At 34.9% G+C, this 19762-nt stretch overlaps 1 protein-coding gene across 1 annotated transcript; it reads right to left on the bottom strand.

The window, feature by feature from the left end:
- Nucleotides 1-759: 759 nt before the first annotated feature.
- On the bottom strand, nucleotides 760-17766 carry LOC143444148 (cholesterol transporter ABCA5-like). The gene is made up of 38 exons (XM_076943285.1): nucleotides 17614-17766; nucleotides 16790-16962; nucleotides 16479-16542; nucleotides 16217-16367; nucleotides 15639-15751; nucleotides 15162-15295; nucleotides 14855-14941; nucleotides 13872-14013; nucleotides 13026-13211; nucleotides 12712-12868; nucleotides 12398-12557; nucleotides 12131-12297; nucleotides 11443-11639; nucleotides 11170-11289; nucleotides 10262-10400; nucleotides 10040-10130; nucleotides 9828-9967; nucleotides 9577-9720; nucleotides 7357-7529; nucleotides 7152-7269; nucleotides 6911-7042; nucleotides 6618-6757; nucleotides 6302-6443; nucleotides 5978-6087; nucleotides 5145-5315; nucleotides 4900-5013; nucleotides 4568-4705; nucleotides 4164-4360; nucleotides 3813-3945; nucleotides 3535-3630; nucleotides 3254-3382; nucleotides 3043-3114; nucleotides 2805-2905; nucleotides 2529-2699; nucleotides 2331-2450; nucleotides 2112-2229; nucleotides 1864-2028; nucleotides 760-1704 (listed from the first exon to the last, which is right to left on the bottom strand). The coding sequence occupies exons 1-38, from the start codon at nucleotides 17698-17700 to the stop codon at nucleotides 1642-1644; spliced, it is 5055 nt and encodes a 1684-aa protein (XP_076799400.1). The 5' UTR covers nucleotides 17701-17766; the 3' UTR covers nucleotides 760-1641.
- Nucleotides 17767-19762: the final 1996 nt, after the last annotated feature.

The raw sequence follows: 19762 nt of genomic DNA, 5'->3' as shown, positions 1-19762 counted from the left end.
TATATTTTTGAGTTAAAGACTACGGTTGAAGTTGTTTTATTCGCGTAAAGGGCGGCATAAGCTCAATCGTACCTTTACACAATTTGCCCTAAAGTTAGCAGCGTGGGTATTTTTTTCGTAATAGTTTTGTTGGTCCATGCAAGGAAAAGGTGGGCTGTTTTCCCATCAAACAGATCATTGTTCTTGTTGCTGATTAGACACATTTGTCGTACGCGTATGAGAAATCACGAAATGTTGTTTTTACACTAGGCAAGGATTCGATACGTCATTCAGTTTCATCAGTCATCAATGCTCGACATAGCCTATTATGAGGTCATCATGAATGCTTGGCACTAAATTCTGATGCTGAGATGGTATGAGATTTACTAAGTGTTACTAGAAACTGCGTTGTTGTTCTATCTTGTATCAGTACGAATGATGTGGTGCTTGGAAGATGCATTGTCAAACCACCAAAAACAGCAGCTAACCTAGGAGTATCTATAGGTAGTAGTGGAGAAAATAGAAATCGAGTACGGTGTAACCACTGCCACATCATCCAAATTTCAAACATGATTCGCCTCAAGCCCAAAACCGGACCATAGGATCGGGACGACGACTGATAGCCAGCAATTACTGCACAATACTTGGAGTAGACTTTGCTCATGCAATCCAAGAGACAGTCTTTGTCTTTAGCCAACTTCTCCCTGGCCCACATTGAAATAAATTACTAAGAAATCTCACTCACAAATTTAAGATATAGTATCCTTTTGTAGACGACACTTTTATGAATGATTTTTTGATATTCTGAATATTTAAAATAAATCAAACATGAGATTAGCTCAGCACAAGCAAATCATGGTAATAACGATACAACAGCTTCGCCAGGAGATAGATGGAGAAAGTGTAAGTGCCATCGAAAAATATCTCAGAAGCAAAATATAATGCATTTATCTTAACTGGTGCAAAAAGAAATCGCTAAAATGAATTGGATGTTTATGCATATTTACGTAACCGTATACATATATGAGACGGATAAATTTACAAATAGGCCTATATTTACAGCTACAAATTATATTAATTACAACAATTAATACCATGGTTCAAATTCTTCGCACTTGAAACATTATAACGGGAAAATAAACTAACACATGAATGAGAGCGGCGAACATGGCTTAAACATAATAAGTAATACGTATTACTAAAAGGCTTCTTTTAAATGAACATGAAAAATTAATGTATATTGCAATATATATGCACATTACTACGCACTGTAACAGCAACTAGTTTATAAGTTTCTTGAGCAACATATTCTACTGGACAATAAGAAACTGCAAAATCAGAACGACCTGCCTTTGAACACATAACACTGGTCATTAGAATCTCCGTCAATAACAACAGTGGTCCTGGTACATAAGGAATACACTACATGCAACACTCGTCTAAACCAGCTTTCAAGTTAAAATAAAACTTTAAACAAAAAATGACAAGTGCAAAAACAGGCTGCGCTACTGCGCAGAAACTGCCATGGAAACGGAGTAACTCATAAAAGTTATCACTTGAGTAAAAAGCTAAGAAGTAAGTTTTGAAGAGTTATCATGAGTAACGTGGCATGAACAGTTGAGGCGTAGCAAGAAATATTTGGTTGCATTTGGAAGCTGCATCTCACATGGCGTTATTCTGCTCCTCATCTCTTTCATCCTGTTCTCGTGCAAACTGCAGGAAGACCTAAATGAGGAAAGACATGTGCAAATTAAACATCTGGTCAGTGCAGTGCAATTGAGAGAAACGCAAGATATGTGGATCTTGATGGGCAAAACAAGCGGCAAGATATCTCTCATAACGCAAGATATCTTGATGGGCAAAACAGCGGCCCAGGTAACTTGCCTGTTCCAGTGTGGACTGGCTGAAGCTGTATTCCTCGATGCACAGATCTTGTTTGTTTTGCTCAAGCTCAGAAAACACGGATGAGAGTGACTGCACGCTTTCCTGTGGTATCTTGTATACATATCGATGACTGAAACATTCTGGTTCCGGAACATTCTCGAAAATCTGAAAAATTTTAACCATTTCATGCCATTCCAAGTATGTTTGCTGACTGTTGTAAATTATATTAAAAATCACACGCCACATACTCTAGTAACAAACTGATGAAGTGAGTTATCTTCCTTGTTCAGTTCTTTTTTCAATTTGATCTCGAGAATGTATCCCTGACCAAACTTGCTCTTCAGATGCTGAGTCGATCCAATGCACCTGAAAGTAAAAGATTAAAAGCTTATCAATGAAAACAACCGCCTTGCAATGAGCAGTGCCTAGAGGAACAAATTTATGTGAATGCTGTAAGTAAGACTCACTTCAATCGCCCAAGAACCATTATCGCGACTCGAGAGCACAAAGCGTCAGCTTCATCCATGTAGTGAGTTGTGAGGATGCAGCCTCTGGTCGTTCCTTCGAATGCGCTGCTGATCGTGTCCCTACAAATCACGTCACGTTTTTGCAGTTCTAGTGTCTTTTATTCGGAAAGGGTTGCAATATTATCATAAGTCACTTACCACATGAATCGCTTTGTTTTTGGGTCCATTCCAGTAGAGGGTTCGTCGAGCAAAACAACTTGTGGATCGCCCAACATCGCCATGGCGAAGCATAATTTTCGCTTGGTGCCGCCAGATAACTCCTTTGCGCGCTTATCAATGTGTTCACGAATCTCCAAGGCGTCAACGAAGCTGGATAATTACAGTTCGTTGTCAGACTGTTCCGTTTAATTAGATCAACTCTACGGCCACATGCTTCAGCGCTGGTGACCATAACCCACGTATCAACAACTATACCTGTCAATCGTCCGTTTGACATCGTTTTCTTTTATGCCGCGAGTCGTCGCGTACAGCTCAAGGTGTTCTTTTATGGTGAGGTTCTCCCACAATGGATTATCCTGAAAGATTCATTTTTATACTATTCTGGAAAACGTCGTAGATCACAGTAACTTAGTTGCATAACTTAATTCTCAGCTATACTCAGAAAAATAGTGATGGATTTCAAACGCGTTTTGGTGACACATATAAACGTTACCTGGGAGCAGTAGCCCATTTCCTGATACGCAGCTGATAGGCTTGACTGTATGTCATGTCCCGACACAAACACCTATAAATCGATCAATTCTTTAAGTAGTGGGGGGGTTAGGACGAGAGAAAGTAGTGATGATGTGATTCAAGTAAACAGTTATTTTGCTTTAAATCCTTGAGTTTTACTGAAGACAATGAAAGAACGAAAAATCGTTTACCTTGCCTCTGGTTGGCCCATTATCTGCTGTGATCACGCTTATTGCAGTTGTTTTGCCTGCACCGTTTGGACCTAGCAAGCCAAGCACTTCACCAGGATAGACGGATAGAGATAAGTTGCCTACTGCAACCTAACATAAAAACAACAATAAACAACGTATAGGTGCCAATAACTTGAAATAAGCTCAATGCGCATTGCACAGTTAATTACTCAAGTACAGAGCGTATTTCATTGATGCTAGTTAGCTCACAAAACTACAAGAAAATAATCTTCTATTAATACCTTCACTTTGTCTTCTTCTTTGGCCTTCTTGCACGTTTGCTTCTTAGCTCGTTTGACAAATTCCTTTCGCAGTTTATGGACCAACACAACTGGTTGCTGCAAAATGATCAAACGGTGTAAGTAATTGAATAAAATCGTTACGGATTGCTTCATGAATAGTAACACGAATGGTGTAATTGACTTGCGTACATCATTCTTAACATTCGAACAACTTCCTGCGATGTTTTAAATCCCTTCTAAAACAACCAAAGTATGAAAACCATGAAAACAAAACTTACCTGCTCATCCAAGTTTTGACTGTTAGCGATCAGTTGGACTTTCCTGCTCTCATTCACAACATCATCATCTGTGTCCCCCTCACCCAATTCTTCCTCCTCATACGCACTGATGTCACGGACCTCTGAATTTTTCCTGCAATGACATTGCGTTATATAAAGAACTGTTTTGTTTTTTGTTGGAACAAACTAAAAAAAGGAATTTTGTTAAAAAAGTGGTTAGGAGAAATTAAAGCTGCCACTGAATTGCTTAGATAATAGAATAACCGCAACTTATTATTTGACTTACTACCAATTTCTTAATTTGTAACCAGCAAAAATTGATAAACTACTTCCATTTATTTAAAAAAATACCTGTTTAAAAATTTGAACACATCAGAAACTTTGCCTCCACCACTTCTTACATCAATAATTTTCAGTAGAAAGTAAAAAACGACAACATGAATATACGCCATAAGTATCGAGAAAGGGATCATTGGTGCTGACCAATCAAAATAAGCAGCAGCTGGAACTGGCACACCTGGTCTTGTAGTTGCATAATAGTTGTACAACTGAAAGGTTGAAATAACAATGTAAAATAATTCTTCAAGCTATGTATAAATCTTTGACCTGTAAATCAATACGTTACGAATTAAATTTAGTTACCAAAACTCACTTAAAAGAAGTGAGGTTTATTACAGCTTCAAAAACGTTATCACACTTCACATGTATCTTTAAGCATCTTGTGCAAAAATGAACAATCCTTGACAGGCACCAACCTTTGATATGTAGAAAATGCCGCTGAATCCAACATAATATGGTATTAAAATGACAAAGACAACGTTGAGATAAAGAGCAATATCTGGTGAGCCGAGCTGATCTACGAGAGATACGATAATATACGGGAAGAGGGCAAGCTACAAACATTAAAACGAACAAATAGTGGATTATTTTTATTTTACTATATTTGTTTTTTTTTCAGCCTTTTCTCCTAATCTGCTGTAGTTGCCCCAATGACAATGACCAGATGAGAATTTTAATAAAAAAAATAATCAAATTCTCTCAACAATACAAAATACTTGAGAGCCTAACAACAAGCAAGCAGCCATACCAATTGAATGATATTGGGCCAAACAGTCTGAGCCGTTTCGAACTTGGTAAAGGCAAAATTAGCACAATACGAAATGAGAATGCAAGAAGCTCCCCAACCAAGTAACATGAAGATCTAAAAGAAAACAAAATTAAAAGTTCACAAACTGACAACAACACAGAATGTAAGACGCAAAAGAGAAAGTTTCATTTCTGTGGCTAAAGTTCGAATTAATGTGATTCTCATCTGCTATGAAATGCACTCACCAATGATAAAACAGCACCGGTAGCAATATAAGCTGAAACATTAAACGCCCCTAATCCAATGAGTAAAGCAATTGCAATGCAAAGAAACCAGCAGTAGTCAACCAACATTGCAGAGAGCCAGTAAAGCTCAAACGTGACCCCTGACACACGAAGCTGACCTTTTATTTTTAACTGCAATAAAGAAATTAAATTATTATACTTTATTGAAATCTTTAATATGTTTTTCTCTGCGAAAATGACTTCAAAACATTAAAAAATGTAAAACAGGTTACATGAATGGAAAACTAAGAAAGCCCTTCCAACAAAAGAATTAAAGCTGACACTTAACTAACGGGATTTCAAAAATAGCGGCTTTTCCTTTTAAAAACTTACTACAGTACTGCAAATTCATACACTTAACAACTTTACACACAACCCATCATTTTACTTCTTTATCCACCATATTATTAAAATCCAAATGGACCATATCTTGTATGTGGTATTATTTTGTCAAGTATATTGTATTGCCACGGTCGCCCATATCCTTTATTTCGATGTGCGCTATAATCTTTGCATGTTATCTACAGTTTCATCAGCTACTTATGGTAATCTTTAGTTTGTTTCAAATTTCATTCTGCTAATGGACAACAAGTTATCTAAAACTGCTACATTTATATGATGTAACACTTGTTGTAACAGGATTGTTTAAAAACATGCAGTTATAGTTATTTGGCAACTGGTGTATGTTAAAATTGCAACTGAACTAAATCTTCTAAGTTTACTAATTGTGCATATAAACTATTGTCAGTAAACATAAAATTAATTTGGCTATCACGCTACATAGATTAACCTACCTCTCTTTCTTTGACAGGGTTGATAGCTGATAGTCCAGTTGACATGACAACAGCCAATGCAGCCATGAGGGTGCCACCAAAAGCACCACCATTAAATACAAGTGGGGTAGCTGGAAAAATCAGAGGTTTAAATGGTCAAAATGTCTTCGAGCAATTTTATGAATTACAATTGGACAGTCTTGAAATACTATGAAACTTCCGAACAATATACGGGATCATAGAACTAGAATAGTCTTCAACGTGTTATTATTGTTATGGAAATGTATCAGTTGTAAATTTATGTGTGAAAAAATTTTACTTATGTAATTCCAATACAAAACTTACTCAAGGCCGGCCATCTTTTGTTGTAAGTTATTATAGATCTTGCAGTTTCGTTAATGTTGCGCAGAATGGTTTGACTCATCAGGTTGAGGATGGACGGGAGAGAATGTACGGCCGAAGTGTTGTAAAGTGCTTTGTAGAAAAGCTGCCATAAAAAAACAGCTTATCATTTCAACAAATTTACATCATGCAGGAAATGTACCGATCTGATAACTACTTGGTGAAAACTGCAGCCTTAGAGTTCAATCTAATTGATTGATTTATGGTCAAAGTTAAAGAAAGAAAATAGATATTTGGTCAGCCTATAAATACCAGTTACCTGTGATTCATTAAACTGAAATATATCAGCAGCAACATATGAGAAAACGTTTGGGACTTTTAGAAAATCTGTCAAATTACTCTCTTCCACTGGGACACCAAACTCTATGGCGGCATTCACAAAATTGTCCAACGATTCACCTAAAAGAATTCATTGAATAATATACTTGGTGTAAGTGTGTAACTTATAATATTTTACCTATGTTGTAAATATGCACTTAGGGGAATAAAACCATCATAAGACTTTCTATTATATTTTATTTTTGCTTTGACAACTGTAAAGGACATATATACCCGTGGAACTCTTGTATAGGAAAGGTGTATTCCGGGTATAGTCAGGGTTTCGAGGCAACGTAACATTCACTAGAGGTGGATCATTATAATCATCGACAGTTGTCTGAAGGTTCAGTACAGCTGCGCTACCGACTGATTTACAAAGTTATTATCGTTTAGTACTATGAAAAAGCTCTACGAGGAATTGAAATTATAACCATAATATTTTTCCACATTGACAAAAAACTGAAAAATTGCTTACTTGCTAAGCCAATAGGAAGGATAAAACCAAAAACAATTATGCCAGGGTTTCGCCAGTAAACCAGGATTTGTTTTTTTACCAGGGAAAAGTATACATCTTTTTGTGAAGGCTTTCCCGCCTAGCAAATGCAAGAGGAGATATTACTAGCAACAGACAATTCCAACCAGGAACATCTTCACATGCGAAATTTTGATAATACCTATACCTTGTAAGCAGTTGGGTCAAAAACAGATTTCGCAGAAATAGGTATTTCTTTACTTTCACGAGTCGCCTCATTTTTACTGCTTTCCCCATATACAGGATTTGTATGACCTTCTACAATTGATTGATATTTGCCTGGGGAAGTGACAGAGTTTCTGATCAGACCAGTTGTGCTTCCTGGAGTTGAAAAAACATATTTGTTGTAATACAACAAGTGTAATACAACTAGTGATGGAAAATAATTAATGAATAACAAATATAATGTTATCTTGGAAAAAAAGTTAAAGGAAGCAGGAAGGTATAAGTACATAAAACAAACATAGTAATTCATCAAAAATATACAAGCAAAGCGTATTTGGTCACAATTCTATCAGACAAGTAAGAGTAGTTGCACCCTAGTTTTCATTTGTGCCAACAACTACATGATTTTGAATACTTAGGCAAGAAATTTTGTGCTCACAATGCATTCCACTTTTGAATATTCTGTTAAAATGTTTTGATGTTTCGTCGCTATCACATCGAATCGCAATAATTAATCATGTGAATCAATAATAAATCAATGATAATGAATAACAATGAATAATCAATCAATCAATCAATCAATCAATGAACAATGAATCAATAATAACACTGGTCAACAGCCAATTTGCTTCTGAAACGAATGAGGTCAATCTTGGCTAATTTGGGGTCGCTGATCTCGAATATCAACTTTAAATTTGTTGATTAGCTCTAGTTTTTGAGATATGGCACCATGCCAAAATGTGCTTTACTTGCTAACGCGGAAAGAAGTGTGCGTTTATCTGTTGTAGCTTGCATCTGCCAGAGAGAGTTGGGCACTTAATATATTTGTTTGAAGGTAGATGACGTTTCTATTCATATTATTTTTATTTTGACGTATGTTTGAGTTGGGTTGTTTGCTTGCTTCATGTGTGTAGTCTGAACTGCTCTTTCTGCAGATGCCTCGTAAATGCATAAAAAATGCAGACAATTTCTACTAGATTTGTGGTGAAATAACTTTTTCTTCACAAAAGCAAAGTATAACGGCTGTGGTCAGGAAAGCAAACCTTGTATTCAACTTGTATTTTGGATGTAAAGTTGGTGATCAGGACAAGAGTTGGGCCCCTCACGTATGCTGTAACTCCTGTGGTGCAAATCTTTGGCAATGGCTAAACGGAAAAAGAAAATGTATGCCCTTTGCTGTTCCAATGGTTTTGAGAGAACCTACTGACCACATTAGCGATTACTACCTTTGCACTGCGATACTACCTTTCCTGAGGTACCTAAAGAATTTACGTTACGTTGAAACATTATCTTCCAAAGAACCACACCTTATAACTCAAAATGAATTGCACGATCTTATCCGGGATTTGGAACTACCAAAAGTTAAATCAGAAATTTATACTTCAGCTTTAGACTACAGCAATGGAATCTTCTGGCAGAATCATCATCTTCGAAGACGGTAAATTTGATCAAGTGTTATTTGACAAAGAGAAAATTGCATGGGAAGCGTTTAAGTTGCTGGCCACAAAATTCTTGGGGAACAAAAGAGCTGACAACTACACGCAATTGGTGTAAGTCTCATTAAAGCATACAGATGCATGGAGTGCAATATGTCACTGAAGATACACTTTTTGGACTCGCACCTGGATCTTTCCACCAAACTGTGGAGATGTTAGTGATTAGCATGGTGAGCGATTTCACCAATGCATATCTTCAATGCAAAGAGGTACCATGGAAAACAGAATCAATCAATGCTTGCTCACTTTTGCTGGATGATATCTAGGGATGCTCCATTAACCGTATACGAGTTACAGGCCAAAAGGAATATAACAGATAAAATAGATTAGAAATTTATATTTGGAAAGTGGCAGTTATTTGTTGCATATGCTATGCTGAAATATAAACACATGCAATTATTACACCGTTTGTAGATTGTTACTGTTGTGTTCAATAAAGTGCACCAAGGCTTGCCATATATAGATCAAGATACAAAAATGAAAAAAATTTTTATCTTTTAAACTAGAGCTAATCAGCAATTTTAACCGACATTTTTGGATTCAGCGTCCAAAAATACATAAGAATCAATTGTTTTCTTAACGGAAGCAAAATATTTTTGAAAAATTGTTGACCAGTGTAATCATCATAATTACATGCAATCGCAACTGCCTACAACTTCACATCCTTTCACGAAAGCAGAAATTTATGATGTTAAACATTGACAAACCATTGTCTTCATGAGCTGCTGCATCTCCTTCCCCTTCTTCTTCCTCCCCTATTTTTAAAAATACTTCCTCCAATGTTGTCATGGAAACACCAAAACTTTGTACTCCCAACTCTTTACCATTTTTTTCAAGATCTTCAAAAAGGCCTAAAGATATGAATGAAACCTTTACAAACGCAAAAAAACTTTTTTGCAAAAGAAATTTCAGATGTTTTTTTGGTCAGAAAAAAAAACAACAACAAAAAACTAAAAACCTGCAAACTGGTCAACTTGGGTAATGGGGAGTGTGTAACCAAGCTCATACCCAGTCGACCTCTGCAGTTCTGATCCCTCAATATGAGACTTGACGCGTGTGCTGACCACATGTTCACCATCAGCAGTTTTTGTGACTACTCTGAATATAATAAGAAAAACAATATTAGAGTAAAACTAATCAAGTTGTTTTGTCTGACTGAAGATAACTTACCCGAGATGATATCCAATGCCAAATCGATTTTTCAAGAAGAGCGACGATCCAACGCAACGCAGTTTACCTTTGCTTATAATTGCTTTGCGATCTTTAAGTAAAAAAATTGCAAAAATATTATCATTTTATATCACAAGCTCTGATTGATTGAGTATTTAGCACGATTCTTTCGAAAGTTGAGCTTTATAAGGATTAAAAATGCAAAATGTTAGAATAACTTGCCAGCCAAGATATCAGCTTCATCCATGAAATGAGTGGTAAGCAACGTTATTCTGCCTTCTTTTCTCGATCTCAATAGATCCCACAACTGGCGACGAGAATAAGGATCCATTCCGGCTGTCGGCTCATCCAATATTAAAATCTTCAAATAATTATGAATCTTTTATAACCCACAATATCATTAAAATCCCAAAGGTTCAATACACGTTATGAATTTTGAACACGAAATATTGTGCATAATTTTTTAATTAAACACAAGTATTATTTCCCAAATTATTTTGTGTAGTTTGTCCCAAAGCTTTCTAACATAATTTATGCACAAACGTTTCAGGTATGGAAGCAATGTCGGTTGTATAAAAAAAAACTACTATCTTTTGATGTCAAAAATACTTCTTTGCAGAACAATATTTAATAAGCCAGGAAAAATATGTTAATTTTATTAACTATCCAAATACTTCAGCCAGTGCTGGATTTACCAATAGGCTACGCAGGCTGAAGCCTAGGGCCTCAAAGTCCAGGGGCCTCGAAATTAAATTTTGAAGTTTGGGATTGATGCCGCTTTAATTGCTTTAGAGAACCTTACGTCGTATTTTTAGGGCAGGGGTTCGTCTTTTGGGCACTTTGATACCTTTGGTATACCATTTTGTACCAAAGACATCCCAAAATTAAGAACATGCAAATAGTGTCTTGTTTTTTTTGTTTTTTTTATTTTTAGGAACATTGGTTACTTTGCACACACGGTCGAATCTGACTTCAATTTTAAAATAAGGGGCCTCACAATTGGAATAGCCTAGGGCCTCTCATGGTCTAAATCCGGCCCTGACTTCAGCCCAATATTTGCTTTTGAAAAAGCAATTGACAAAAATGTAAATACCAAGATTGATAACTCACTATAAATTTGTTGCATTTACCTTTGGATCACCCATGATTGCAATTCCTACAGAAAGCTTTCGTTTTTGTCCCCCGGATAAATCTTTCGCAAAAGTTTCAATTTGGTCTTCCAAGCCAATAAGTTTGACCACACGCTGCACCTAAACATACATGAACAAATTACAAGCCAATCCATCCAAGTAAGATAATGATACACAATGAAAATGAGCAACTGCTAATATAATCAAACTTATTAGCACAAAATGTCTTTAGCAATGCAAATTTCAAGAAAAATCCAAATAACATTTTCATACTTCTGTTGCAACATCGTTGGAATTTATTCCTTTAATCCCAGCAAAAACATGCAAATGTTCTCTTACAGAAAGTACATCAAACAAAATGTTATGCTGGGGACAAACTCCTGTCATTTGTCTTATCAAAGCCATGTGTGAGCTGTTGGATACGTCATAATTGAAGACTGTTGCTTTGCCATCAGTAGCATCAACAAAACCTAGAATCGAAACATGGAATTATTGGACACGCATGACTGAAGTACGGTACATACTTATAATAATTGCTTGGCTTCTAGTAGGAATTACAAGGGTATCTTTTCTAGAAGTGAATGAATTATTTAATGATATGTCGCTAAAATTTGCAGAAGTTATTTTAGTTTTCCTTATCAACAAAAATGAGTTAGAGAACGGAATGCAGTAACAAGAGATAGCAGGAAAGTACATCCTGTTTGTTCAATGGTCACATGCTGCTATATGTAACATTGTAGCTAGACTGTTAAATGTAACTCAAATATTGATATAAGGCTTGGAAGTCAAATTGAAGGAGAATACATCAAAGCATTCTCCAACTATTTTTCCTCTTAATGAATTGAACCTGCTGACTGGCCGACACAAAAAAATTTCTTTAAAAGCGAAAGTAAAAGACATGACCTACTGCTCTTACCAGCAGTAGCAGTTAACGTTATCTTACCATTACAAGTCAACGTACCAGTTAATATATTGAAAAGTGTTGTTTTTCCGGCACCATTATGACCCAGCAAAGCGGTGATCTGGCCTTCATAAATGTCCAAAGAGAAATTATTCACAGCCGTAGTGGACTTCATATCGCCAGAGACATAACTGCCTGTTTTATACACTTTTGTGATGTTTTGGATCCTAAAAAAAAACAAAGTAGCCCAAATACTTGAAACACCATTCTATACTGATTCATTAGTTGCTTAAACTAATAAATCAAAGTCACGACTTAAGTGCTTACCTGATTGCTTCTTTGCCCTTTAAATCATCTGATATAGGTTCAATGTAATCACAGTTGTTGCCGTTACTGGCCTGATGGCCAAGAGTAATGCGATATTTTGATGGAAACCAAAACGAAGGCATAAAGCAGAAAAAAATTGAGTTTCTCTGCCCATATTCTCCTAAATATTTTATTGTGGTGGTAAAATAGAGTGATAAAAGCCGAATTCCCGCAATTTAACACAATGAGATGTCCAGCAAGTTAACATAAAAATCTTCCATATAAGCAAATATCCTGCAAAATAGCAAACAATATCTAATGAATGTCATGAGTACCTGGAACTACATTATCAAAGTAAAGTGTCAGGAAAAAGTAAAGTATAATATCGACTGGCAGCATGATCAGTGGTATAGCAAGGGGGTATGAGCCGTTTCCACTTTTCCACAAATTAGAAAATTGTGCACCTTCCCCGATAATTTCCAAAGTGGAAATCTAAGATAGATAAAACATGTATACATATTGAAAAGTAACTATTTCTCATAGTTAATTAAGTTTTTATGCAGGTAAGTACTACGACCTATTACACAGGTTTCATAAAATCAATGTTTATTCACTTGGCTGCACTCAAAATAACAATTAACCTCAATACCTGGTCTACACCAATCGCAAATGCTGTGGGTGACAGGAGACTCAGTGCCCATGCAACGGTCTGGGAAATGTTTGTAAATGCAAAAATCAGATATAAAACGCCTAGTAAGATTGACAACACAGAACCAATTGCCCCAGCTGTTCGGGCGTTTGAGAAGAATGTTGTCAAAAGGAAGCTAAACATTTCCTGAAAGCCAATCATAATATTAAAAAGATATTTGACAATCCATGCTAAAATAAATACTGCTAATATAATAGCATACAATGATACCAACTACCAAGTATTAAAAAAATCATCAAAAAATATGTACAGTGGAAGCTTGTGAACTTTGCTTTGCTTCACTAAATTTTGGTTAACTCCAGTAACTTGGCTTTTTTACAACAACATGTCTTTCAAAATAAATATAAAAAACTCCGTCTAATTCAAATCTCAACATTTATAACTCGAAGTTTCAGTTAACTTAAAGGTGTTTTTGTTAGCCCTAGGGCATGAACAGTTCTTATTATCCCGAAATTAGTGTAAAAACTACGCATTACATCATAACAAGTTGTCCATAACCATTCTATCATGCAAATAAGTAGGTTTCACAGATGAACTGATGGTGTGGTTTTCAAAAAATATCAGCACAATGAATAGACTTGCCTTCATGGAAATTCTTGGACAATTTAACCAAGTACCAGTACATATGGAAAACTCGGCAACCCTAACTTTGGATAGCGTATGTAACTTAATAGATGCCTTCAGCTTTATAAGCTCTCACCTAATTTGGTAGATATGGTATGTCACAAAACATGTGTCAAAACAAAAAACATTTTAAATGTTAATTTAGAATGATATGCTGCTTACCAGACTCAAGCCATAAAGATAAAAGAGTAGAAATACAATCAAAAAGTTGCTGTTGGGGAAAAGTTGTCCAAACACAGCGATGATGGTCATGACCAAGGTCATTACAAGAATAATCAAGCCATAGGTGATGGCCCAAGATAACCTGGATGGAAACAATAAAAACTCTAAGTTAAGTATACACAAGAAGTTTATAATTTTCCACACCTAAAAGATCGATTTAAGAAGAACAGATACAAGGTACAACACATGATATCCTTACATTAAAATCAAGGATAAAAAATAAACATTATGAAGAAAGCACGTTTCTCCAAATACATTTTCTTTTAAAACATAAGATAAGATTTCCAAATGACAATTTCCTGACTATTTTACAGCTTCTACCAGTAAGCATTGCATGCATTTAAAAAGCATTGAGATGGACAGTTTTCGGGATAGTGTCATGTGGAATACTCTCTATGAAGAAAATTAGTTTTTGAAATAGTGTTGTAGAGTTAGATCCATCAATACATGATCATCTATGGCTACCTACTTTATCAAAATCTGTTTATTTGCCAAAACTTTACGGAAACTAAACAAATATTTTGTATTTGATAAGACAGTTCAAACAAACCAATTATGATATATATATATATAAATATGTGTTGAATAAATCAAAAATTTTGAGATGAGCTGTTTAAAAATGCATGGTGAACAAAAAGTTTAAAGTAAAAAGTGTACTATTTGTATAAATTATTCATGAGTTAGAAGCAGGCCTGATACATTATTCATTACATATCAATCAAAAATTTATTAAATTTACACTGGAAACAAAATAAACAGAACAAAACTTTGAATAGAGCGCCTTGATTCAATACAATAGCTCTCAAGGAGTAAATAAGTAATGTCTCTTTATGTATTTTCTTTTTATAAATTGCAAAACACTCGTTGTGTTTCTACAAGAGTGTCATATGCCAAGATATGTTAAAAGGATAGGACAACCCTACCACAAGGCAACGTTGCTTAGACCCATCATTTTCATTGCTTCTTTGATTTTTCGTTGTTTTTCAATAACTACATTGACCAGCAGAAATCTGTGATAAATATTTAAGGCTTTAAGCTAACATAATATATTTAAACTTTTTCCCAGGAATTTTTCAGTAATTAACATGAAAATTCAGGAATAAATATTGTACTGTACACGGTATTAGTATGGTAAAGTCTTACGGAAGATAAACTCGTCACAAAGAAAAACATGTTTCTCACTGGTAATTACAAAAATATATGTCTTTAGGCTGTGTCATAAACACTTACACCAGATATGGGTTCATAGCCATAACAAGATAGAGTGATGTTATAACTCGAAATACAACTCCATTGGAAATGGTCCCTGGTTTGGGCATCCTTTGAACAACAACATCTGGCTCAATGTAACTTGGATTATACATCTATAAACATGTGATTTTAAGAGTAAAACATTTTTTAACTTCGAATAGATGAAAGGCTAATATTAAATGGGATATTGAAATAGAGTGCTATAAAAGTAGACTTTTGCATAATAAATTTTAATGAATCATATTCTAAGTGGCCCTAGTGAACAGATGCAAATTCGAACAAAACCAAAATGAGAAAAATAAGAAAAAAGCAAGAATTAGAAAAAGCACAAAGTCAAGCCTGGTAACTGGGACTCGAGTTGTGAGAAATTGTCACCAAGTTCAATTCATGCAAAAACATTCCTCACTCCATCAAAAAATATTTTCATACCATCCACTAATTTTGGCTGGGAAATACCTTAATTATTTCTGTGTCGATAACAGTTTGCAGGTGTGTAAATCCAGTCGACAAGTAGTTGTTGGCTTGACAGGTAATACTTGAAAAACTGTCATTGGTGTCTCGACATCCAGCTGATCATAAAAAGAAAATTGTACACAATATTAAATAAATGATAAACTGCAATAAAGAAATTTCATGGAAAGTATTCGTATTAAAAGCTTAATTGCCTTTCACACAAAAATTCTATTCAAATAACTTTCATATAAGAATGAGAATTATTAATTATATATATATTGTAAACTGGCATTCATGTATACCTGAATTTAAATTAAATTAAGCAGTATAATTTGAGAATTGAGATTGCTTTGCCATACCAAAATGTTGCCAGCAGCACTACTAGTGCAGAAATGAACAAATTTATTTACAAAACGACATAGATAACATGTTTCCGACTACACTGTATACTCCAGCCCACACCCTCACCAGCACGAAAATGAACAGATTCAAAATTGAATCACTATGATGATAATAAATAATTTTTTCCCATTATTTGTAGTGCTGATTGCAACAACTTGGTAAACATGTTTTAGACTTACTTTCGGAAAAATCGAATGGATAAGATCCAGCACTTTGATAATATTCAAAACGTAGAGCATATGCCGATATAGAGTTATTGGGAAAGTACACACCAACCAGATTCTGATTAGCAGGCGTTGGATTATCTTTATATGCTTTATCCATCTCTTCCTGTATGGGAAATAGGTTTGGAGTAAAATCTCCGAGAGACACAGTCAGAATAAATAGAAATAATATAGACTACCTAAAAATACACAACAAACATTAATACAATACACATACCAAAGATGCAAACATGCGGAATGATGAACCAGACTGCACCTCAGTCACAACCTTGTTTATCAAGCTGAAAAATAATAGATTGTGTTCTGTGTACAAACAGGGCTAAATAAATGATGCTATAAAAGATAAAAACGCAAAATACATTAAATAACTGTTTTTTTTTTGTTTTGCAATTAATAAAATGCTTTGGGGTGGTTAGGCTTTTTTATTAGCAATTGAAATTTGGAGTTAAATAATTAAAAGCTTAAGTACTTAAGCACACACAAATTTTTTTCTCAATTAGATTTAGTTTATCTCAAAAATCATGATACCTTTCAGCTTCCGTAAAATTTGGTGCAACATAAAAAACAGTGTTATCTGGGAGTTGAAATGAAGATAGGCTTCTGTTGCTTTCATTGGGCAAGCTTGGTAATGAATCAGGTTTGTATGCAGCGAGTTTCAACACCACAAGCAGTACCACAAAGTATATTGGAAGCAAGATTTCCTTAATTCAAAAAGAAAACAGTCACTAAGTGAAATACTGATACTGTATAACAAGAACGAAGAATATTGTGTGCATGAGTTTCATGTCAAGTGATTTCATGCCAATCTGACACCAATCAACTGGATTTCAAATAAACAAGGAATGTACACCATAACACATGTCATTGTGCACACGGAATTTCACAATAAATAACAGAGCATTTAAAAAACAGTGCACACCATCACACCAAAAACCTTTGCATCTGCACAGACACTTCATTAAAAACTGCAATACTTTCAAATCAAGCTTGTTGATTTTCAAAAAACTGACTTTTTTGTAAGTTTTTGGACTCAAATAAGAAGAATTGAATTCAGTTGATCAACCATGGTTTTAGACATATGTAAGCAAGTAACAGCTATTCGACAAATAAACTGAAAATGATGCATAAATTTTGGCATAACAAAGTATGTTGCCACTTCATTTTTCAATTATATTTAATAAATCAGCAATTAAATAATCAAATTTATTGTTTATCATAAATTAGTAAGTGGACAAAAACATTTTAGGTAGATACTGATTAGTTTCATGCATACCTATTTTACACTTTTCAATGTAACTTATAGCCTATATACATTACAGTAGTTGATTGATGGTTAATGAAAAAGTACAAACCTGTATTGTCTGAGATTTTGTCCTTAACTTCAGATAAAAGTTACGATAGAGTAATACTTTAATTTGCCTCCACAACAAAGAGGCCATTTTTGCAGCAAACTGCAAAAGCAATGATCTGAAAAATTCGAAATTCAACTCAATATTTTAGATATATATAGAAAGATAAAGTTAATATTTGAACAACTGCAACATAAACTCGTTAAATGGTATTCTGCCAATTGTATAAAGAAACAGACAAGGAAATTATAAAGATAAGTGAACTGCAATAAAGTCAAGTTGATATCGACAATAGCATTCAGTTCTATTTTCAAACAACTAATTACTGAACTAATTCTGCATCATCTTATTTTTACACAACAGACACATAAGTTACGGAGACATTTTTCCTAATCCAAATTGAAAGGAAAATGTACTAACTTCAACAAGTAATGTTAAAACCTAACCCATAAAAACTGTTAATGTGTTTATATTATACATTGTTGAAATAACAATGCTTGTAGTTCTTCATACAGTCATGGAAGGAACCAATATGCAGTAGTAGAGCTAAATTGCTTTCATGACGCCCATACACGAACTGCATTTGACATGACTGGACAGAAATTACCTCATATATAAAAGCTATTTCTTTGCGGCTGTTGGCAAAATGAGAAGGGAATTTTCTTTGGAGCTACGTCATCCGAACATGTAAACAAGCGCTTTGTGACGATCACGTGACATGAGCAATCATGAATCAAGTCACATGCTTTTATCACGCGCAGTTCTATTACTGTAAGCAAGCGGAAAATTTTTTTTAACCACGACGTATCTTTTTCTTGTTATCGGTATTGAAATGCAGAAAAAAATTTCCAAAATAATTTTCTGATCAAATTTAATTAATATGTGTTTATCTTGTGATGATATTATAAAATTGCTTGCAAATCGAATGCCGCATAGACTACGAAAATCGGCAAAGCAAAGCATTGCGTTACGTGTCGCCTATGCATGACTTCCGGTGTATCGTTATAATTCGTGACGTGAGTTATTCTTTCATTTGCAGCTATTGGTTGCGTCACAGTCTACGAAGTTAACCATAGAAAGTGGTCGACTTTATTGTGTAGCTGTCACAATGTCTTATTTAATGTAATCGTTTAAACAAGAAACAATATAACCAGTTTATACAGTTGTCATGGTATACAATTGATTCTAAGATTAAGAGAAGCGAAACAACGACCTGAGACTCATTTCACTTCGAGGACATTAAGCAATTCTACAGACAAACATTGTAATTGAAGTGGTCGTCCTTACGGTCTAAGGAACGATAACAATCATTTCATTACAATCTGACTATGTGCAAGTGATTCCTAGGACAAACACTAATCAATAATATTTACGTCTTGAGATGAAATTCGTTAGTATCGAAGAATAGCCGTGAAATAGCATCAAACTTCACCATCCACCTCGCTCAGATTTTGGAATAACAGAAGCAGCAAAGCCGGCATGTAACGTTGAGGGATGTTATTGCAATATGTCAAGTAGTGCAATACACATCCCAATATGTCAAACATTATATCCATTTAATAAGGCCATTCGAAAAGAAATTTTTTATCTGAGAAGATTTGCCATCCAGAGGACGACGGGCCCTCTAGTGAAACTAAAGATACGATTGTTTGATTCAGATATTTTCTACAAATTACGGCGTCTCGCCATAGCGAAATGTTTAGCATAGTTTCTTACTTCTCTATATCAACGTCAATGTCTTACCCAAATTGTTATAGAAAACGTTTTCAAAATCATACGTATTGTCGCAGAAGGAGCAAAGCATAAATACCATCAAAAATAAACAGCGTATTGAAGTTCGAAGTAACGCGATCATAAGGAAAGGTGTTTCCCCGAAGAGAAAGCGCAAAACGAAAGAAGGAAGAGAAAAAATGTACATACAACTTTTACTTACAGTACCTTATGAACAGTCAAGCGGAAAAGGCATCATGCAAGATAATAAAGAGATAACAACTAAAGTAAGGGAAAAGATGACAAATAATATTACACAAATACGAGAGCAGAAAGTACAACACCTTACAGATAAACAGCGAAAGCGGAAAGGCGATGGTGTGAAACGAGATAGTAGAAGAGAGCAAATAAAAGAGCAAAAAGCGCGCTACTCAGGGCGCCT

Source organism: Clavelina lepadiformis, chromosome 1 (genome assembly GCF_947623445.1).
Source record: "Clavelina lepadiformis chromosome 1, kaClaLepa1.1, whole genome shotgun sequence".
Taxonomy (NCBI): Eukaryota; Metazoa; Chordata; class Ascidiacea; order Aplousobranchia; family Clavelinidae; genus Clavelina; species Clavelina lepadiformis.
This window is presented reverse-complemented; position numbering and strand designations above follow the sequence as displayed.